At 52.0% G+C, this 21,778-nt stretch overlaps 1 protein-coding gene across 5 annotated transcripts in view; it reads right to left on the bottom strand.

The window, feature by feature from the left end:
• DLGAP4 (DLG associated protein 4) overlaps window positions 1-21,778 on the bottom strand; it is a gene marked incomplete at its 5' end in the record, with an annotated part of 91,801 nt that overhangs the window by 53,012 nt on the left and 17,011 nt on the right. For 2 of the 5 annotated variants that reach the window (XM_079719860.1, XM_079719859.1), the window contains one exon: window positions 15,024-15,054. The exons of the other annotated variants lie outside the window; for them this stretch is intronic. In XM_079719860.1, coding sequence (XP_079575986.1) covers window positions 15,024-15,054 — 31 coding nt within the window. Of the gene's footprint in view, window positions 1-15,023; window positions 15,055-21,778 lie in introns of those variants that run through there. 5 annotated transcript variants of the gene reach the window in all.

The raw sequence follows: 21,778 nt of genomic DNA, 5'->3' as shown, positions 1-21,778 counted from the left end.
CTGGAGTAGTTACATTCATACAGACAGAAAGTAGAAGGGTGGTTTCCAGGGGGTGGGGGAGGAGGGAATGGGAAGTTGTTTAATAGATACAGAGTTTCAGTTTTGCAAGATGAAAAGAGTTCTGGAGATGGAGGGTGGTGATAGTTGTAAAACAATGTGAGTGTACTTAATACCACTGAACTGCACACTTAAAAATAGTATAAGTGGTAATTTTTTGGGGGGCCATGCCATGCAACATGCGGGATCTTACTTCCCCAACCAGGGATCGAACCCTGCAGTGGAAAGCGGATCCTTTACTACTGGACAACCAGGGAAGTCCATGTGGTAAATTTTTATGTGCACTTTAACACGGTGTTTTAAAAAATGGGCTAGTGCGGAGTCTACTGAGGAACTCTCTACAAACGAGCCCCAGCTATTAAACTGATTTTTCACCCCAAATCCAGAAGTCACAAAATAAAATATTGAAAGCTACTTTAAGCATGAATTTTTTGATTTCTGGTTTGACTTAAATGTATTTGTGAGCAGGGGCTGATTCATAATCTGCTACAATCTCTTTCCTGAGATTCAGGGAATAGAAATAAAAGAAAAAGAAAGAATTCAAATAGAAAATCAAAAAGACTGGAGGTCTACAAGGGTAGAAATGGATGTGTTAGAACCTTGGAAAGGAGTTGGATGGGAGATTGTGTGGAGGTTAAAAAAATTAAAACTTGAAAAAGAACTATAAATATATTGTATAACATTATAGAAAACAGTTAAAAAGTGATTTTAATCCCACTGCCCTAACACAATTACTGTTACATCATTCTATACCCAAACTTTTAAACTGTCATCATTTTGGAATGGCAATCTGGCTAAAAAGAAATAGCAACTTCTGCATTGGCGTTCTTAAACAAAAGCAGTTGGTATAACAGAAAGAGTAGTGAATCAGGACTTCAAATCTTGATTAAGCTGTGTGACTCTGGACAAGTCACTTTACCTCTCTGTTCCATCATTTCTAAAAACAGCAGTAATAACTGCAACTCGCCTCCCTCAGCAACAGAAGCAACAGGGCTTTGTGAATTGTGAAGTAGTATGTGAAAGGGCATTAGCAATAAGTAGGGAGTGCGAATAAGCCTTTTCTTGATGACTAATGATCAGTATGAAAACCTGATGATGATGATGATGATAATAATAATAATGATGATGATGTTAAGTATCCAGAAGCTCTGATGTTAATTTTAAAACAAAAATCACTTGTAACACTTTCGTTATCACACCTCTGGGTGAGCAAAGCTGTTGGCCTCAGACCTACCCAGGCTCGCCAAGCCCAGCCAGGCCCTGCCTGACCTTGCAGACCCTTCCAGACATAACCCGAACCTCTCCCAGTTCCCTAAATACACCAAACACTTTATACCTCAGGGTCTTGCCCCCTGCTGTTCCCAGTCTGCCTTAACTGCCTCCTTCCCATCCCCCACCCCACCTTCCCTGAGATGCCTTCCCCATCTTCTCCGAATAAAGTCCCTCTCGGCAACTACGTTTCCTCCAGGACTCATCCCAATTAGACAGTATGCTGTGCGTCTGTACCTGCTTGAATGGGGTCTCCAAGCTGGATGAAGTCTCCAAGCTCCATGAGGAAAGAGACCAGGTTTGTCTTGTTCCCTCTCCTTCCCCTGGCTCAGCACCGGGGATGAATGGCTGATTGTTTGGGAAGAAAGTGGAGGCGGGGTGGGGATGAGCTGGCTGATGAACCCAAGTCCTCTTCCCCTGGGCTGTTCCCACGCACTGCTGCGTGCACCCCCTTTGAGAAGACTGCTGGGGCAGCAGTAGCAGTGGCAGCCCTGCCTTTATAGGTGCTGTCAGACAAGCCCCGCTCCCCCTACCCCACAGGCAAACACCTCCTGACTGCTACCATGCTCTGTGCAGGGCCAACAGGCACGTCATGAAGCTTGGGAAGGCAAGAAAGTTCCAGGAGAGCCTTGAACTATTACTGTATTCACAACACACTCAAGAGCGGACTCTTCACTGCAGTCCCCAGCAGGATACTGCCCAAGGTAGTGATGACCCTGCCGAGATAAACCCTGACTCTGAGTGCCTGGTGGACTCTGACGGCCCTGGGCAGGCTTCTCTAGCCTGATCTCAGCTCCCCAGGCCCCTGGACAACCAGCCCCTGCCTCCCCTCCTGTCTCCAGGGAAGCCTCCCCTAAAAATCTCCATCCACTTGGAGCCTACCCAGCTTTTGAGGTCCTGAAGGTCACCTCCTCTCTAAAGCCTGCCTTGATTCGCTGCATCTTCCCCATCAGAGCCCCACACTCAACAAAGAGCCAGCGAATGATTAACTCCTCTCCAAATACCAAGTGCACCTGCATCTTGCCAGACATGGGACATGCACAGTCTTTAAATATTTCAAGTCTTCTGTCTCCCCTTGGATATCAAGAAGAGCAGGGGCAAACATTTCTTAAGTGCTTCCTCTGTGCCTGGCACTGTCCTGAGTGCTTTACACACACACATTCTCTCTCTTGTCCTCGCACAGTGACTCAGGTAATATCATCACCTCTATTTTGCAGGTGAAGAAACGGAGGCCCAGAGAGGTTAAGCAACTTGCTAAAGCCTCACAGCTCCAGGTGGCAGCTCAGGATCTGAACCCCGGCAGCATGACTGCAGGGCTATACTCTTAACTACGGGGCTGCCTGACCATTGGTGTGTGGGCTTTCGTACACAGTCGGGCTTTGTAAGTGCCAGGTTCTGCCCCCCAGGGGAGCAGCATGGCTAGGTGTGGATCATCAGTGCAGTCACTCAGCCACAACTTCCAGATCACCTACTGTGTGTTCAGCATGTGCCGTCAGGGAGTGGACTTGAACGAACACAGCTCTGCGCCTGGGGACCTTGGGATTATGCAGAGCAGAGGAGAGATAGACGAAAATCCTATTCATTGAAGCAACAAAATTGCTACCATTATCTGCTTTGGCAAGGCTGAGAATTTCCTTAGAAAAAGCACAGAGAAACAGGAACTTGAGACTCCCGCTAGTTAGGCAACGGCTAGTCTTTGAAGTACACAGGCGAACCAAACGTGTGTTATGATTTTGGTCTCACTGGGGGACCAAAGTCTATTCGGCTGAACAGCAGAGCTAGAAGGAGCTAGAGCTCCTGCCAAGAAACAAATGGGGATTGAGGTCCAGAGCCGGGAAGGGGCTTGTCGGAGGCCACCTATCAACTGGAGAAGCACGGCTCCGGTTCCCTTACGCCCTGTGCTCTCCAAGTCCCTGGGACTGCAACCAGGACAGAAGACTTTCAGGCCATCTGCGTCCTTAAGAAGAAACTGCCAGGGGGTGAGGTAAGTGCCTACAGTGACAGAAAGTTTAAAAGTTTTCTCAGTGGAGACAGGACGTTAGCTCTTACCTTCAGGGAGAGTGGAACTGTTCTCTGAAAGCTGGATTCGGGAAGCCAGGGTTGATGTCCCAGGCCAACACAGGTCCACCTCCAGCCCAGCCCTGCCCCAGAAGGACAGGAATTTCAAAGGCAGTAGCTCCCCACCTGGGGCCACACCCAGGTGAGGCTGACTTTACCGGGGAACCCGTGGAACTGGCTGTCTCCCACACAGGGGCAGGCCGAGCCAGAAGGCCACCGCCGGTCTGCAGCCTGGCGCCTCTCCCTGCGGGGTCCCACCCGGCCCCGACCCCAGCCAGGCCTCCAGAACAAGGGTGGGAGCCGGTGGGGAAGAGGCCTGCTCCTCTCCTAGTGAGGCCTAGTGAGGTCCCCGGGGCCCACCCCAGCCTGGGCTGGGTCTGAAGCGGCTGCTTCCTGCTTTACCTTTTTCTTTCACTTTGGTTTTTAACCCCAAAGTGAAACTAAAGACTGGGACGATGTGGGAAAGATGGTGAGAGTTAAGGCCTGAACACCTGGCTTCTCATCCCAGTGAGGCTGTTGATTCGCTGGGAAACGTGGGAGGAGGCCCTCAACCCCCTGCCTCGGTCTCTCCATTGATAAAATAGGAGGGAGGAATTCGGCTAGTGCTTTAAAGTGTCATTTTAAATTAGAAAAATGATGGAACGTCCCCTTCCTCATCCCTGCCACCACTGAGGACTAAAAAGGAGCTGCAGAAATGACCAGAGGGGGACCCAAAAGGGCCTTCCTGTTGGCTTGGAGGACGAGGCAAACTCTGGCCGCTGTGTGGAGACCTTCCTGGTCTCTCTGACTACCTCTCCCCAGCCTGTCAACTCAACTCCTTTATCCTGAGCAGCCCCTGGGGCAGAGCAAATTCAGGAAGACCCCAGGGATGAGCTTGACCTGGTCTTAGCACAGCAAGAGGAGCCACCAACAGCTGCCTGAAAACTCCCCGCCTGAGGGCCGACCAGGCCATCTGCTAAGACCCAGGACTAAGGCAGCATCCCACCTGGGACTGGTCCAAACTTCACTCTCTGCTGACCCCAGGGTGCCTGGCACAGTCTAGCTAAGACCACTGTAATCTGTTTTATGGTGTTTTCCCACTGGCTGGTTTACCAAATCTCTCCTCTAGGCTGGTGACATGAGAGAGGCAGGGATGAGCCTCCCCACCTCTCAGATGAGGAAAACTGAGGCTCGGAAAGGCACAGGGACATTGTGGCCAAGCCAGCACTGGGTTCAGGAGCTCAGTAAATATTTGCTGGATGAATAAGCTCAATGGCCCAGCCGTTGCCAAGCAGGTGCGGCACACCTGAGAAGCACAGGAAGGAGGACACAGTGTATGTGTGTGTGTGTGTGGGGGGGCATCCCTCCCTGGAGACCAAGTCACAAACAGGTCCCCAGGTACCTGTAACAGAATCCCCTCCCCCCAGTCCTGGCTCCACTCCTGATGTCCCTCCAGCCCATTTCTTCCCTTCATCCCTCACTTCCTCCCATCTGCACCTTACTCTGGAGAGATCTCATTGGCTGAGGGCTTCTGAGCGAAGACTGGCCAGCCTCCTTCCCCTCTCTCAGCTGGGCTGTATTAGTACTGTCAGTACTTAACCAAGGAAAGGAATTTGAATCCAGGGGTGGGGGCAAGGTGCTTTTAAAAATATATACACCTTGGGCTTCCCTGGTGGAACAGTGGTTAAGAGTCCACCTGCCAATGCAGGGGACATGGGTTCCAGCCCTGGTCGGGGAAGATCCCACATGCCACGGAGCAACTAAGCCCGTGTGCCACACCTACTGAGCCTGCACTCTAGAGCCCGTGAGCCACAACTACTGAGCCCGTGTGCCACAACTACTGAAGCCCGTGTGCCTAGAGCCTGTGCTCTGCAACAAGAGGAGCCACCGCGGTGAGAAGCCCACGCACTGCAACGAAGAGTAGTCCCCGCTCGTCGCAACTAGAGAAAAGCCCTTGTGCAGCAATGAAGACCCAACACAGCCAAAAATGAATAAATAAAATTTTTTAAAAATTAAAAAAAAAATCAGTAGCCCTGAAAAAAAAATATACACCTTTTTTTTTTTTTTTTTTTTTTTTTTTGTGGTACGCGGGCCTCTCACCATTGTGGCCTCTCCCGTTGCAGAGCACAGGCTCCGGACGCGCAAGCTCAGCGGCCATGGCTCACAGGCCCAGCCGCTCCGCGGCATGTGGGATCTTCCCAGACCGGGGCACGAACCCGTGTCCCTGCATCAGCAGGCGGACTCTCAACCACTGTGCCACCAGGGAAGCCCTACACCTTATTTCTGATAAAGGAGGCAAGAATATACAATGGAGAAAACACAGCCTCTTCAATAAGTGGTGCTGGGAAAACTGGACAGCTACATGTAAAAGAATGAAATTAGAACAGTCCCTAACACCATACACAAAAATAAACTCAAAATGGATTAAAGACCTAAATGTAAGGCCAGACACTATCAAACTCTTAGAGGAAAACATAGGCAGAACACTCTATGACATAAATCACAGCAAGATCCTTTTGGACCCACCTCCTAGAGAAATGGAAATAAGAACAAAAATAAACAAATGGGACCTAATGAAACTTAAAAGCTTTTGCACAGCAAAGGAAACCACAAACAAGACAAAAAGACAACCTTCAGAATCGGAGAAAATATTTGCAAGTGAAGCAACTGACAAAGGATTAATCTCCAAAATTTACAAGCAGCTCATGCAGCTCAATATCAAAAGAAAAAACAACCCAATCCAAAAATGGGCAGAAGACCTAAATAGACATTTCTCCAAAGAAGATATAGAGATTGTCAACAAACACATGAAAGGATGCTCAACATCGCTAATCATTAGAGAAATGCAAATCAAAACTACAATGAGATATCACCTCACACCAGTCACAATGGCCATCATCAAAAAATCTAGAAACAGTAAATGCTGGAGAGGGTGTGGAGAAAAGGGAACCCTCTTGCACTGCTGGTGGGAATGTAAATTGATACAGCCACTACGGAGAACAGTATGGGGGTTCCTTAAAAAACTAAAAATACAACTACCATACGACCCAGCAATCCCACTACTGGGCATATACCCTGAGAAAACCATAATTCAAAAAGAGTCATGTACCACAATGTTCACTGCAGCTCTATTTACAATAGCCAGGACATGGAAGCAACCTAAGTGTCCATCGACAGATGAATGAATAAAGAAGATGTGGCACATATATACAATGGAATATTACTCAGCCATAAAAAGAAATGAAATTGAGTTATTTGTAGTGAGGTGAATGGATCTAGAGTCTGTCAATACAGAGTGAAGTCAGAAAGAGAAAAACAAATACCGTACGCTAACACATATATATGGAATCTGAAAAAAAAAAAAAGGTTCTTCAGAACCTAGGGGCAGGACAGGAATAAAGACGCAGACGTAGAGAATGGACTTGAGGACATGGGGAGGAGGAAGGGTAAGCTGGGACGAAGTGAGAGAGTGGCGTGGACATGTATACACTACCAAATGTAAAATGGATGGCTAGTGGGAAGCAGCTGCATAGCACAGGGAGATCAGCTCGGTGCTTTGTGACCACCTAGAGGGGTGGGGTAGGGAGGGAGGGTGGGAGGGAGGGAGATGCGAGAAGGAAGAGATATGGGGATATATGTATATGCATAGCTGATTCACTTTGTTATAAAGCAGAAACTAACATACCATTGTAAAGCAATTATACTCCAATAAAGATGTTAAAATATATATATATAGATTTTCAGAATGCAAAAGAAGGTAACAAACTTTTAGGTGCACAGATTCTTCAAAAGAGCAATTTCACTTGCAGAAAGGAATGGCTCCTACAGTGATGCTTGCCCACATGTATACAGCCAGGTGGGAAGGGTGCTGGCTACAGCGCTGCTCGTAGCAGCAAGGCTGGGAACGACCTAAATGTCCCTGAGCAGAGGACTGGACAAACAACGGGTGGTCCATCTGTCAGTGGACTGCCACACAGTCATGTGTGTGCCCACAGGGAATACCGACAACAGAGACATCCTTGTATGAAGAAGACAAGGTACAGAACAACAGGCAGTAGGTAATAAAAAGGGATGTACTGACACAGCTGCCCGTGTATGCAGAGTATTTCTGGAAGGAAACATCAAGACTGTTCACAGTCATTATCTAGGAGCCTAGGTGGGAGAGAGACTAATTTTTCACTGGACCCCTTTTTTCTCCTACAAAGTTTGAAATGTTTAACCACATACATGTATTGCTTTCTCAATAAAAGCATAATTTCTGCACATAAAAAAATAACTCCAGCAAAATGTACCCAAAGAAGCTTCCCTCTAGGTCTCAGGCATCAGACTCCCTGGAGGCAAGGCCCAGACACCTGGATTTTGAAGTCTCCTCAAGGGCTGCTGGTCTAGTCTTGCAGAACAGGTGGTCAGCCTCTGACAGTAGATGGAGGCAGCCTGGACAGCACAGGCCTCTGGGCAGGGCAGAAAGTAGCAGGGAAGACTCAGAAAAACTTGGCCTTAAGGCATAAGAAGGATTTCAAGAGGGCTTTGAATGCTCAGTAGGTACAGCTGAGCAGGGAGGGTTCCTACAGGAAGGACTGGGGAAATTAAGTCAGGCTGGTAAGACAGGGGAAGGGAAAGAATAATGTCTCTCTCAGTATGGGATCCCGTCCCCTCCAATACTTGGTTCCCACTCATGGGAAGTGAGGGGGCTGGGAGAGTCCTTTCCAGACTGATATCCTAAGATATGCCTTTATTTCATCTCATTTAATATTAAAGGAAGCAAGGAGGGTCCCCAGCTTAGCACATGGCCACAGGGCTCCACACCTGTGCAGACTGTAATCAAATATTTGGAGGCTGCAGAAAATTCAGGCCCGGATCTTAGGTACAGCAGCCCTTGCGCGACTTCCTCCCCCCTGGGGAGGAGCAGATGGCCTTCTGTAGAGATGCCCTTCCTCACCTTCTCGTTAATAATTAAGTCATTACCGAAGACCTCTTCTGTCACTTTTGAAGTTCAGTTTGCAGACACTTGCTGCCTTGGCTTGCTTTACCGTGATGCTCCAGGCTGAAGACTCACAGGCTACAACAGTCTAGATCTAAGCCTCAGGCCCAAACTCCAGGGGTCTGCAGTGGAAAGAGCCCAAGATGGGGGTCAGGAGAGCTAGGGTGGATCCTGGCTAGACCTTGATGATTCTGTGGACTCTGGGAGGTCAGAAGCTAAGTCTCTAAGACAGCTCTGCTTGCCACTGTATCCCCAGGGCCAGCTCATCGCCTGGCACACAGCAGGCACTTAATAAATATTTGTTGAATAAGTGAACAACAGCTCAGCCAGTGAATCCCAGAGTGACCCTGGGCGAGTCACTTTCTGGAAAATGATGATGACAAGAATAGCAATCCTCTTAGGGTTGTATAAGAACCTACTGAGATAAAGTAGATGTAAGTGCTTTGAAATTAAAAAACAGGCTACACAAATATTAAGGATCCAGAAACAATGTGCTAAAAACGAAATGAAAAGAATGAATACATATGAGAATGATCACATTTACAAGAAAGCACCTGGCAAACGGTAAAGCATTAATCAAGTGAATAGCTACAATTGAAAGGCACAGCACAGGTCAGTCTAGTTCACTGTTCCAATAGCCGAACATTTCTCAGGCTGTGTCTGTTCCAAAGGAGCACAAAAATCCCTCATCAAAACCTTTGTCCTGATTTTGGTATGAATTTGCCAAAGCAGACTGGCAGAAGGATCCTGGGGGTGTTTATTGGAGACAAGGGAGGAGTGGGGTGAGTGGAACACAGAGGCTGTGCCTGTCATGTGGCCTCACGACCCCAGGACAAGGCCCTGCTCAGGGCGGCACACCGAGAATGACTGGCCACCAGTTTCCTAGCTGCACACCGCCGCCAACCATTGCTGCCTCCCCCGCTAGCCGCTCTTAAGCACCAGTCCCCTTCCCCTTCCCTCTGCCCAGTGGCTATCCCTGGCTGCAGCCTGGGAAATAGGCTTCATCACCTGGCTCTCCTGTGCTGAGAGTACCTCAGACAAGTCCCTCCCTGCCTCTGTGGCTGGGCCAGGGCCCACCCTCTCCGGTGGGGGCTGGCTGAGAATCCCAGTGGGCCCAGTCATGGACATGCCCACTGTTGCACTAGACACACACGAGGCCCAGCTCTGGAGGCTGCTCACAGCCTGGTGAGTAAAACTGCTGATGTGAAGGCCCCTCAATTCCCTGACTCTCCCACCTTGAAGAAATTCTGAGCTGGTACCCAGCCCCAATCTTCCAGGTCTTTAGAAAGTAGGGGGTTCTGGCCTTTAGGGGATGTATTAGGTGCCCCCAATCCAAGGGGCAAGAAGGCTCAGATTCCTGGGATCCTAACAGTAGGAGGTTCCTTTCCAAGAAGCAGAGCTGAACTGTGGGAAGAGCCAGCATTTGCAGACAGTCAGCTTTGGGTCTGAGCCACATGTTCCTTATCTGTAAAATGGGGACGGTTAAGTCCACCTGCCTCGGGCTCGCTGTAAGGATTTCATGAGAGCATCCATGGAGGCCCTGGCACAGAGCCTGGCATAGAGCAGGTGTGCGAGCAGTGTGCTCAGACTGTTACTTCCTGCTCCAAGTAGCAACACCCAACATCTTTCCCGATGGCCCATCAGGCCCCCTAGTCAGGCTCTCCTCAGGGAACACAACATCCTCTGCTACCCCAACTGGCCCTTCCCACTCGCACGGGCCCCACCCGAACCCTGCCCTCTCCCTTCTCCGAGTTGCCTACAAAGCTCCTCCCTGTTGTCACTTTCATTCATTCCAATTCACCCAGCCTGACTCATCTTGAAAAAATCCTCCAGCTGTGCCATCCCGGCTCTAAAACCTTCCATGGCTCTCCAAAGCCTCTGCTCTTCAGCTCACGTTCTATGCTGCCTACAATCTCCTGGCTCCTCCCCGAGCCCTGATGCATCAGCAAAACTAGTCTACTCAGCTTCCATAATATGCACTTACCCTGTCAAGCCCCCACACCTGTGCCTCTGCAGAAACCATTCCCAGGAACATCAGCCCCAATGTCGGCCTCTGTGAATCCAGCCCCCCTCAAAAGGGCTCTTGTTTCCTCTGGCTCATGCTCACTTCTTCCTTCTCAGACGATGCTTTCCTTCAGCAGATGCTTAATTACAGACTGTCACACAGTCTCTCATAATTGTAGGCCTTGTCTCCCTTGTCAGATCCTAAGTTCCCAGGGGCAGAGGCCCTGTCTGTCTGATCTCTCCCATCCTCTCGGAGCCTGGCCCAGGGCTGGGAGGGCAGGCCCCTGGACAGAAAGTGTTTTCCAAGCCCAGTTCAGCTCCAAGCTGAGCCAAGTCCAGCTCCAACCACTTGGGACCACTTTTCTTGCTTTTGTCCTATTCACTGGCCAAACCAGACCTCCATGCACCAGCTCTCCCCAGGGTGACCCAGGCCCGGGACAGAGAAATGAGGGAGACCTGGGTGGGGAGACAGCGCTATGGCTCTCACCTGGCCCTGACATGGTCTTCTTCTGGGATCCGAGGCACATCCCTGTCCCTTTTCCTCCCTTAGCACGCTTCTTACAGTGAGACAAGAAACAATAACCTTTTAGCTCTAGAATATGGATTTTATTTGTCTTTAAGGTAGCCCTGGTTCCCAGGAGTGGGTGGGTGAGGAATCAGCTGATTCCAACACAGGCTGAGGGAGGTGAGGCAGCCACAGCCAGGACGAGGAAACCTGGGAACCTGAGAGGCACTCACACAGCACACCTCGATAGCCTCATTAAATTCCTGTTGACGACTGGATTGCATTCCTGCCCAGATGTTCAATTCCACAGCCCTCACCCTGGCCAGGTCTGACAGTGTCTGCTGCTGGGACTGCGCAGGGGAAGGGTAATCTGCTTCTGGAAACAACCAATCCTGCCTGAAACAAAGACCATGATGAGGGGCCAGTCTCCTCACCTGTAAAATGGGGATAATATTGGGACCTGTATCATAGGATTGTTGCAATAATGCAGTAGGATAATGCCAGAAAGTGCTTAGCACAGTCCCCGACACCCAGTGAATGGCAGTGTAGCAGACAGGTTCCCAATTCTTGAGGGGCCTTTACGACACGAGTCTGCATCCTCAGAGCAATCTGTGAGGAAGGCATTTCCATCCCAGTCTGACAGGGAAAAAAACTGAGGCGCAGAAAGTCGATCAATCCAAGGTCACACAGCAGGGACAAGCCAAACTGTGACACCAACCCAAGAAACTCTCAGTTCAGCTTTACCCAGAGTGCGGCCCACAGGCTTTCAGCATCAGACTCCTCCAGAGGGCTGGTTTAAAAAGCTGATTCCTGCCCCCAGACCTGCCAAATGAGAATCTTTGGGGATAGAGCTCAGGAACCTGAACTTTGTAAAGATGAGGAGCCTAATTTTTATACATGAGGAAACTGAGGCACAGAGAGGTAAAGTGATCTCCAACCAAGGTCACACTTGCAGCAAGTATGGACCTGGGACCGAATTCACAGTCTGACTCCAGAGGCAGCAATCAGAGACTTCCTGGAAGAGGTGGCATTTGACAATGTGGGCCTCAAAGGGACGAGACGGCACCATGGGGGAGAGTACAGCACAAATAAAGGCTTGGAGCAGGAGAGGCCAGGCAACAACAGCTCAGTGTGGCTTGTGCTTCCAGATCCCTGAGGTGAAGAAATACATATGGAGCCACCACTGCCGCCTTCCCCTGAGAGCCCAGAGGGAGACATTCCTGAGCCATCCGAGCTTCTGGGAGGAAAGCCTGTTGTGTGCAGGGTCTACAACCTGCAGGTCTACGGCAGTGGCCCTCTGGGTGTGTCTGGCTGCTGCTCAGGATGAGAAAGCCAGGGAAGGTGGTGACTCAGTCCCCACCCAACCTCAAGCTAGTCCCATTTAAATTTGAGATGAGCTCAGAGGCTGGGGAAATGCCAAACAAACCCTCCTTGCAGAACAGACGCCGGATCCAGAGAAGGCAGCCCGAGCGGTAGGCTACCGGGCAGCAGCAATAAATGTGGAGCAACACTGTGGGTTGCAGGGGGAGCCAAGTCAAGAGGCCTGGGCGCAAGCCCTCCCTGGGCCCCTATTCTTCATTCACCCGTGAAACAGGGAGAACTCCACAGGCTTCTGACTTCCTCCCAAGGCTGTTGGGAGGAACAATGGAAAGGAAAGAGCCTGGCAGATTATGAAAGGAAAGAGCCTGGCAGATTACACAATGTCCCACACAGCAAGCGAGAGGTTAGAGGATCACTGCTGTTACATATTAGAACAGCCAGGAGGTGCTTTTCTTGCTACCTGAACCCCAGCCACAGCGGGTAGAGGGAGAGGCTGGGCCTCTGCCTTGTTCCCACAAAGCAAAAAGGGATCCAGATATTATCTGGAGGTGAAAGTTCACATTTATTAAACGCCTACTGTGTACCAGTTATTTTTTAATGTAGAATCTCACTTAATCCTCACCACAGCCCTGCAGTGTAATTATGATTATCTTGCGTCCAGACGAGGAAACTGAAGCTCAAAGAAAGTAACTAGCCCAAGATTACACAGGCAGCGAGTGATGCAGACCAACCAAGACCAGGTGTCTGCGGCCCGAAAACCCGAACTCTTTCTCTGGAACAGTTTGTATAAGAGGCAGAACATGTCTGGTATAGGGGCCCAGCTCAAGCACTGCCTCCTTCTGGAAGCCTTTTTGATCCCTTTGCCCGGACAAGATATGTCTCCGATGAAACCCCACAGCACATTATCAGCACACATCTGGCAGCACTCAACACATTCTGCCTCTTATTTTGTGATCAAGCACACTTTTAACAGGTGAGATGAGATGTAGGTGCAAATAGGTGGCATTTCAGTTACCTTAAAATCCTCAAATGTCAGGGCCGGAAGCACCTAAGAGAGCACAACAACCAGCTTCCTCATTTTTTTGAAGGAAAAATACAGACAGAGGAAGACACTTGTCTGAAGCCACACAGCATCTTAGCATCAGAGCCGAGAATAGAACCTTGGCATTCTGCCTCACAGAATTTCTTTAGGGATTCCATGATTTCAGAATCAGCCTTAGGACAAGGATTATCATTCCCACTTTACAGATAAGGAAGCTGAAGCCCAGGCGAAAGCAGCCTCCCTGAGAGGTAAGATGTGGGGACCACAACCCTGATTCCCTCCACTTTCAGGCCAGAGACCAAGCCCTTTCTCCTCCCTGCTGCAAGTAGTCTGTGTAGCGTGTCAAGCTCAGGGCCCACAGTAAAAGGTCAACGGATGTTGGAAATTGTCATTATACACCAGTGGGCAGGTGACACCAGCCAGAGAGCAACCTCCTCAGAGGCAGTGCTACGGCAGAGGACACAGGAGTCCTGGCTGAAATCCTCTGTGGGTCCCTGGTCTCTCTGGACCCTGTCTGTAAGACGAGGGGGCTACAATAGCTGATCTTATCTCCTGCTCCAAAGTTCTGGGACATCTGAGGCTCCTTGACAGCAGACCCCAGCTGTCTGTGGAGCATCTCTCAGCTGGAGCCTTTGTTCCCCCACTCTACAGGAAGCTGGAAAAGCAGGTGGGGCTCACAACTACGAACTGACAGACTTTATTCCCAAGTGCCACTGGCCAAGCAGGGCCCACCCTTAAACAACAATGGGATGGAACATGGAAAATCCAACTGTCTCCCGCACAGACATCCAGCTGGGCACACCCACCTATCTTTACAAACTGGCAAAGATCAACCAGGAATGGGGGCATAAAAAGGGGCAGCCTGCCCCCTGCCCTATTGGAAGGGCAGGTGCATTGCTGAACAACCAGGTGGCAATGGAGTGGGGGGGAGGGTAAAGAACTCTGGGCTGGGGAGTCCCAGGCCTGAATCCCTGTCCCAACTCTGCCATGAACTAGCCTGTGTGCCCCGGGCAAGCTGCTTTCCCTCTGTGGGGCTCAGTTTAAGGACAGGCTGACAGTTCCCGAAGTGTCTTAACAGATATTTCATTTGATTGTCACGACAACCTTGTGAGGCTGCCATAATTATTCCCTTTTTACAGATGGAGAAACTGAGACTTGGAAAGGTTGAAGGTCTCATTCAAGGTCACACAGCTTGAGGCTGGCCGCAGAGGTCTTAGACCACCAAACCCAATCCTCAAGGGTGGTCAGGTTAAAAACAACCCCCCTCTCCGCTCACCCTGATTGACAGCCTCAGCAAGACCAAGGCAGCACACACCCTGGTTCACCTGCCCAGTCTGGTGGCTGGCAAAGTTCTGGCCACAAACCTTACAGCCCAGCTGCCTAGGAGGCCGCACCCCCCCCCCTGCAAAATTTGATTACTCAAGTTGGCAAGAACGCAGTCCCCACCCCCAATCGGGTCTAAATAAACGCCCAAGTGATATCACATCCTGCTGGCTCCAAAATAGCCCAGGCCTGCCCACAAGCAATCACAAAATGCCAGGCCATGCAGGGCCAAGCGGGCAGGGATGCCCAGCCCGTGGCACCGTCCACACACACAAGCAACTAAAGCAGAAGCCTCAGAGCAGGAAGGCTCCCCACTCCCACCTCTGCCAGACAGCCTGGCCCCTCCCTCCTTGCCCCCTTTGTGGGGAGGCCCCAGAGCCTCCTGCCCCAGCGCCAGCCCTCGCCCCAGCGCCAACCCCATGGAGCCTCGGCCGCGGCCAGCCTGCGGGCGGACTCCAGCCAGACCCGGACACCCCACCACTCACATTGCTTCAAGAGCTCCAGACACAAAGCCATGAGGGCCGGATGGGGGTCAGAGACCCAGAGACCGGCAAAGACAGAAAAGGGGAGAGGGAGAGACACAGGAGCAGAGAGAAGGGGAGACAGGGGACCGGGGCAGAGAAAGCAAGGGGGAGCGGCAAGAGCCCTGGCAAAGGAGTCGCCTTAAAAGGGGGTCTGCAGCGCAAGAGACATCGAGTGGTGACACCAGCAAGACAGATGCGGGGGCAGAGTGAGGCAGGGAGAGCAAAGCAGGGGCCCCCGACCCAGAGGAATGAGGAGCGCGGAGGCCCGAGAGAGAACAAGGAGAGACAGCGACAGGGGACAAACCAAGGGAAGGCAGGGAGGGGCGCTGAAGTCTGGGAGCTGGGGAGCTTTGGGGGTCCCAAGGAGAGACCCCAAGGGATCTAGGAGGTATCAGCGTATACGGGGGACACCAAAAGAGGGAAAACCCTGAAGAAATGAGGGCTAAGAGGAGGCAAGACCCCTGGGATTTGGGGGGACAGATGCAAGGGAGGACCCTCAAGGGATGTGCGGGAAGCTCAGAGGAGAGCCTTGGGGGAGTGTGGAAGGTGTTCTGATAAAAAGGTCCCCAAAGATGAGGGGCGCTCAGAGGGGGGGAGGCTCTGAGGGATGAGACGAGCGCCTTGAGGGGGACCCAAGATCGGAGAGCGAGGGAGGGGCTGGGAGGCAGCGCGAGGGCAGAGACAAAGAGACAGCGAGCCAGGGAGAGACAAAGCGGGCGGAGCGGGGCTACGGGCCCGAGGGCTGGTGGCCGGACAGAAGGACGGAAGCGCGAGCGGGCGGGGGAACGGACGGACGGACGGACGGACAGAAGGGGAGGAGGGCGGGGGCAGGGCAGGGCCGGGCGGGGGCGGCGCCCGTCTCCTCGCGGGGCCGCGGCTGCTCCGGGCGGCGCTGGGCGGGCCCCAGGCGTCCGGGCTGAGGAGGCGGCGGCGACGACGTGGACCGGACAGACCGACGAAGTGACGGACGGGCTGGCGGCAGCTGCGGCCAGCGGCGGGCACTCACCCTCCTCCCTCACGCGGCCCGGCCCGAGGCTCCGGTTTTGTAAGCCCGAGGGGCGGGGCCTCTGGGTTAAAGCCCCACGCCGGCCCCGCCCCTCCCCGCCCCTCACGTCACGCGCGCGCTCGTCGCTCGGGACTCCCGGGACGAGCGGGGGCGCGCGCAGCCCTCTCGGCACGTGGCCGTAGCGCGCGCGCGGAGGGGCGGGTGCGTAAGCGCGCGGGGCGCTCAGTCCAGCCTACGCCCAGGCCGCCCGACCCCGAGAGGGAGCGCGCGCCCACGTCAGCACGCGCATGCCTAGGCACGGGGGACTCCGCCCCTCTAGCCGCCCCCACCAAACCGGTTCCAGCTGGAACCAGACGCATGCTCCCTGACGAGAGAGGGACCAGGAGAATCTGCACCAGTTTACCGTGGCGTCACCTCGCTGTTCCCGGGAGAAACTGAGGCTCAGAACAAGCAGTCTGAGGTGGTCTTCTCATCTCTGTGTGGTCAAATTAGCCCCCCGGGTACTATCGACTGTGCGTCCTAAGTGTTTCTGGTTGTCCCCTCTACTCCATCCTCGCTTTGCTGTGCTCACCTGAGGTCCTCCGGGTTGGGTTAGAATCCCTGCTCAGCCTCCGGAGGGCTGTGTGACCTTGGACAAGATACTCATTCAACCTCCTAAGCCTTCGTTTCCTCCGTAGTAAAAACCATCACATCCAGGATGCCTTGGAGAGCCAAGTGCAGTAGGAGCTGCCTAAATTCATAAGTCACTCCCTTCACGGCTCATGGCCTTCCCAGTTCCCCACTTCTCCCCTGCGAGTCCCCTTACTCACAGTCCTGGTCCTTGGGGTCTCATCCCTCATCTGCGCCTACCTGCAGATCCAGCTTCTGCTCCCCCACCTGCCTTGCTGGGTGACCTAGGCAAGTCCCTTCCCTTCTCTGTGCAGCTCTTTTCCAAATGTAAAGTGGAGAAAAGAATCTTACTCAAGGGACTTCCCTGGTGGCGCAGTGGTTAACGATCTGCCTGCCAGTGCAGGGAACACGGGTTCAATCCCTGGTTGGGGAAGATCCCACATGCCGCGGAGCAACTAAGCCCATGTGCAACAACTACTGAGCCCGCGTGCCCCATCTACTGAAGCCCATGCTCCTAGAGCCCGTGCTCCACAACAAGAGAAGCCGCCACAATGAGAAGCCCGCACACCGCAACGAAGAGTAGCCCCCACTCGCCACAATTAGTTTCTCTAGCCCACGTGCAGCAACGAAGACCCAACGCAACCAAAAATATAAATTACAAAATTAATTTTTTTAAAAAAGCATCTTACTCAAGAAGATGATACAGTCTTTCCAATGCCACTGTCTTGCATAAAGGTATAATAGTAACAAAAGCAACTGAGGGCTATTGAGCCTTTTTTTGATGCCAGGCACTGTACTAAGCACTTTGAAAATATTAGCTTACTTTGCCCTTCTCACAGTCACTATGCTACACCTATACCATTCACTTAGTCTTTATCTTTAGATTGATTACTTAGGAAAATTCAGGAAGCCCCAAAGCACATGCCTGACTCTGTCTTGCTCCATCCCAACCACACCAGCCCTGCTCCTCCTCCAAAGCACTAGGCACCCTCCTGCCTCAGGGCCTTTGTACCACTCTTCTCCCTGCCTGAAGTACCTCCCCAGCCTACTCCTTCCCTCACTTCCTTCAAGTGCTTGCTCAAACATCTGTCTCAATGAGTTCTATCGTGGTACCCTGTTGATGCTGCAGCACCCTTCTCCTGCTGCTGGCACTCCCAGTACTCCTTGCCCTACACTACTTGCCAATAAACCATACACTTATTTGAGTTATTTATGCTTATTGTTTTGTCTGCCTCCCCCCATATGCCCCCCCCAAAAGTATGTAGTCTCTATGAAGGCAGAGGTTTCCCTTTTGTTCACTGATGTGTCCCTGGTGCCTAGAGCAGAGCCTGGCCCACTGAAGTGATCAGTAAGCATCTATTCAATGAAAGGGCTGCCTCACTGCAAGGCTCTTGCCCTTAACCATGGCCTCAGGGCCTCCGAGATTCAACTTAAGCACCTTAGTCTCTCCTCCTTTGGCCTGACCTCTCTACCCCTAAGGGAGTAAGGAATTATTCTTGTTCAAGAATCTCAAAGCTGGGGTTCCCAGCCTGCCCACCAGTTCTTAAGCCCAATCACTATTTCCCCCAGAAGGCTCAGTGGGTCTGCCTAAAAATGGGACTTAGGAGAGTAACTCAGTTAACCAGGAACTTCCTGGTCCACGGCTGGGTGGGGCTGTGGGAGGAAGCCCACCTTCTGCCCAGTGCCCTCTGTGGAGAGGTGCCTATTTCAGGAGGTGGGAATTCTGGCTCCTCATCACTCACTCTAGGAAGGCCTCCTGGACCCTCCCATTACTCTCTGACTCTATGGCCCCTGCCCAGGCCTCACTGTGCCTTGCCTGGACCACTGCACAGCTTCCAATCCATCTTGCCCATGTGGCCAGATAATTCTCCCTGAAACTCCTGTGACCACACTGCATCTCTTTACCAGGACCTTGGATGGCCTCCCCAACACAGGATAATGGGGAACTCAAGCCAGGCAGACCGAGGTGGGAAACAGCTCCTTGACCTTCTAACTGGGTGACCCTGACTTGACACTCACCTCCTCTAGGCTACAGTTTCTTTGTAAAATATCTGTAAACGGGTGTGTGTGTGTGTGTGTGTGTGTGGTTAACTGGGCTAAATAAGGAACGTCAGATAAGTGCAACATTCCTGGACAAAGCAGCCATCACTAATCGATGGTGGCACATTTCTCTCTGCTTAACCCAATCTCAGTCCTGAGCTCCAGGGATCAGAGATGACATGTGAGTTGAAGTCTATTTGCATCTCTGGACATGATAGTCTTTCAGGTTCCTCTCAGCCCTGATATTCTGGGGATTGGAGTGTCCAACCTGAAAGGAACCTGTAGTGTAATAACCGGAGACTGTGGAGGGTTAGGCCTGGGAAAGGGCTTGGGGGACAAGGCTGCCTGGAAGGTTGGCTGCTTACTGGAATTTTGTCAGCCTCCCTTCCTGTGTCTATGGAGGAGAGAGTAAATCAGAGAAGAAACTGGGAGAGTTCTGGGGGAGGGGAGAGGGGACAAAGAAGGGAGAACAGAGCATTCTGTGACTCAGATAGGAGGTGTTTGGGGGTCCCCAAACCCAAGCCTCACAACATAGATGGAGAATTTGAGGCGCAGGGAGGGGTCAGGACCCACCCAGAGTGACACAGCGCAGCTGAATCTAGAACTCAGGGCCCCTGAGCAAGGAGCAAGGGTGTTTCCCAGTCCAGAAACCTATCCCAAGCACTGCCAGAGAGTGACTCCAGGTGTGTGCACATGTGCGTGTGTGCACATGTGCACGTTTGCACATGTGCGCGTGTACACACGTGTACCCATGTGCAGCTGCGGGGAATGCAGTTGGTGCGGGGCAGGGGTAGGTGGCAGGTACCACCCAGCAGCCACCGCTCCTAGGTGTTGTCACAGCCTCCCTTGTGAGTCAGAGTGAGTGGGAGAGACACAGAAAGGGAGGCTGGGGAGGGAGAAGGGCCAGAAATTGAGAAGAAAGGGAGAGAGGCTGGGGGGGGGAGAAACGGGGCTGAGGGTGACAGGCAGACAGAAGGCTAAGATGATGGAGGGGAGGGGAAGCTGGAAGGAAGGGATGGAGGAAGGGAGGGAGAAGAGGAGAATGAGCGCTAATGGGGGATGGGCAGCGTCGGAGAAGGGAGGAGTGGGACGAGCGCGTTCTCTGTTCTTTCTTTTCTTTCTCAGAAGTGGAGAGAGAGGGGGCAGGATGGGGCAGACTGAGGGGGTAATGACACCCCCGTGGGCCCTCCCAGGTAGGTCCTTTGGCTGGGGAGGGGCATGTGTATGTAGCGAAGCTTCTGTTTCCCCCACCATCCCGGCTGGGGCCGACCCTGCCTGCCAGTCACCTGCCAGAGCTATTTCTGGAATGTGGAATCTGGGTCAGAGAAGGGGAGGGACAGAGGGGGTGCTGACAGCTGGGAAGCTGGCCAGCCCCCAGCAAGCGGGGGGTGGGGGTGGGGGGTGGGCAAGCTCCGTGCCCTGCCCAGGGCCACTCCGGAGGGGCCCGCCCCTCCCAGGCTCTCACCATCTCAGTAAGTGGCCTCCGCATCCACCCACCTGCTGGCATATGGCCTGAGAGCATATGTGCCCGTGTGAGGGTGACAAAGAGCTTTCATGCCCCTCAGCGACTGGGGGCTCAGAACAGCCCTAGGTGGGGGACAGGCCCCGGACTGCTCACTTCTTGGAGACATATGCTGAGGACAGGGGGCAGCCTTCTGAGCAGGGGCGACCCCTGCAGGGAGACAGTGTCTGAGGGAGGGTGTACCTGTGGGTGGTGGGGTGTATCCGTGAGGAGGGAGGTGGTTACAGGCCAGAATGCCATGGATGGTGGCACAAGCTTTACACTGATGAAGGGTGCCACGTATAAGGGGGGTGCTGTTCACAACACAGACATAATCGAATTGTATATTTATTATGACACATCTGCGGCAGATGGCAGTAAAGGACATTATTCTAATAAAAATTGTGCATCATGATAATTTTCCAATAGATGACAGTTAAGTGTCTTTCCTAACCCAGCACTAAGGTACTGTAGGGACCAACTGCAGCTCTGGGCACAGGTCTGAAAAATCTGGTGGCTTTGGTTTTCCCTGCAAGGCAGGTGAGTTTACCTGCTGAGCATGAGGGGATCAGGGGTTGGAGGAGAGAGCAGCACGTATGTAGTGGTCACTATGGAGACCTGGAGGGAGGGCTGAGTGGGGAAACACGGGGTAGGGGGGATTGTTTTGGTGGCTCCAATCTGTTAGGGGCATGATTTCCTCACAGGTGTGGAGGTGGCATGAGCCTTGAAGGAGACACACACATACATGAGAGCATGTGCAACTGTATGTAGAGATTAGGTGTATGTTTGTGCATGTGAGAATATCAGTGTGCATGTGTTTTTATATGTTTTCAGAGAGAAAGGTCTAAGGGTACAGAACCTTATATATGTCCATAAGTAGGTATATATGTGCACACATGTCTGGGTAGGTGTCAGATGTTGCTACCAGTACTTTCTTGAGTATCCTGATTTGGGCTTAAGCCCCCAAACTGAGAATAATTGGAGCCCCACATCCCTACATTTAAAGCCAGAAATGCTGGATTATTCATACAGGATGTGCTGAAGGGGCCGTGATCGAATTTTTGGCCTCAATTCTCAACCCTTCCCTGTGTTCATGCCCTTTGAAATGTAACTGCAGTTTCTCCCACAAAAGGCTGAGTGTATTTCCCTGGACCTTGGCTTTGGGTTCATGTGACTTGCTTTGACCAACCAGATGTTCACAGGTGTGACACAGAGACTTGAAATGAGCTTGTACCATGGGATTTGCCCTCTTATACTTCTGCCACCACCATGAGAAGTACATGCCTTGGCTAGGGCACTGATTCCAGGAGTGCGCTTTGGTTCCAGGAGGAGAATATAGGACATGCAGAGCAGAACCAGCCAACGAAAAAACTCATGAATGGGAACAAATGCGCATTATTGTGTGCCTCTGAAATTAGATGTGCTTGTTTGTTACACGGCATTATTGTGATAATAGTTGATAGATACAGAAATTGGTACCAAGAGTGGCGTGTATAAGCAACAAAAACAAAAATATGTAGCATTGGCTCTGGGACCAAGTGCTGAGCAGTGAGCAAACTG

Source organism: Hyperoodon ampullatus (genome assembly GCF_949752795.1).
Source record: "Hyperoodon ampullatus genome assembly, chromosome: 14".
Classification (NCBI taxonomy): Eukaryota; Metazoa; Chordata; class Mammalia; order Artiodactyla; family Ziphiidae; genus Hyperoodon; species Hyperoodon ampullatus.
Note: the sequence above shows the minus strand (reverse complement) of the source record. Positions and strands in the feature narration are given on the sequence as shown.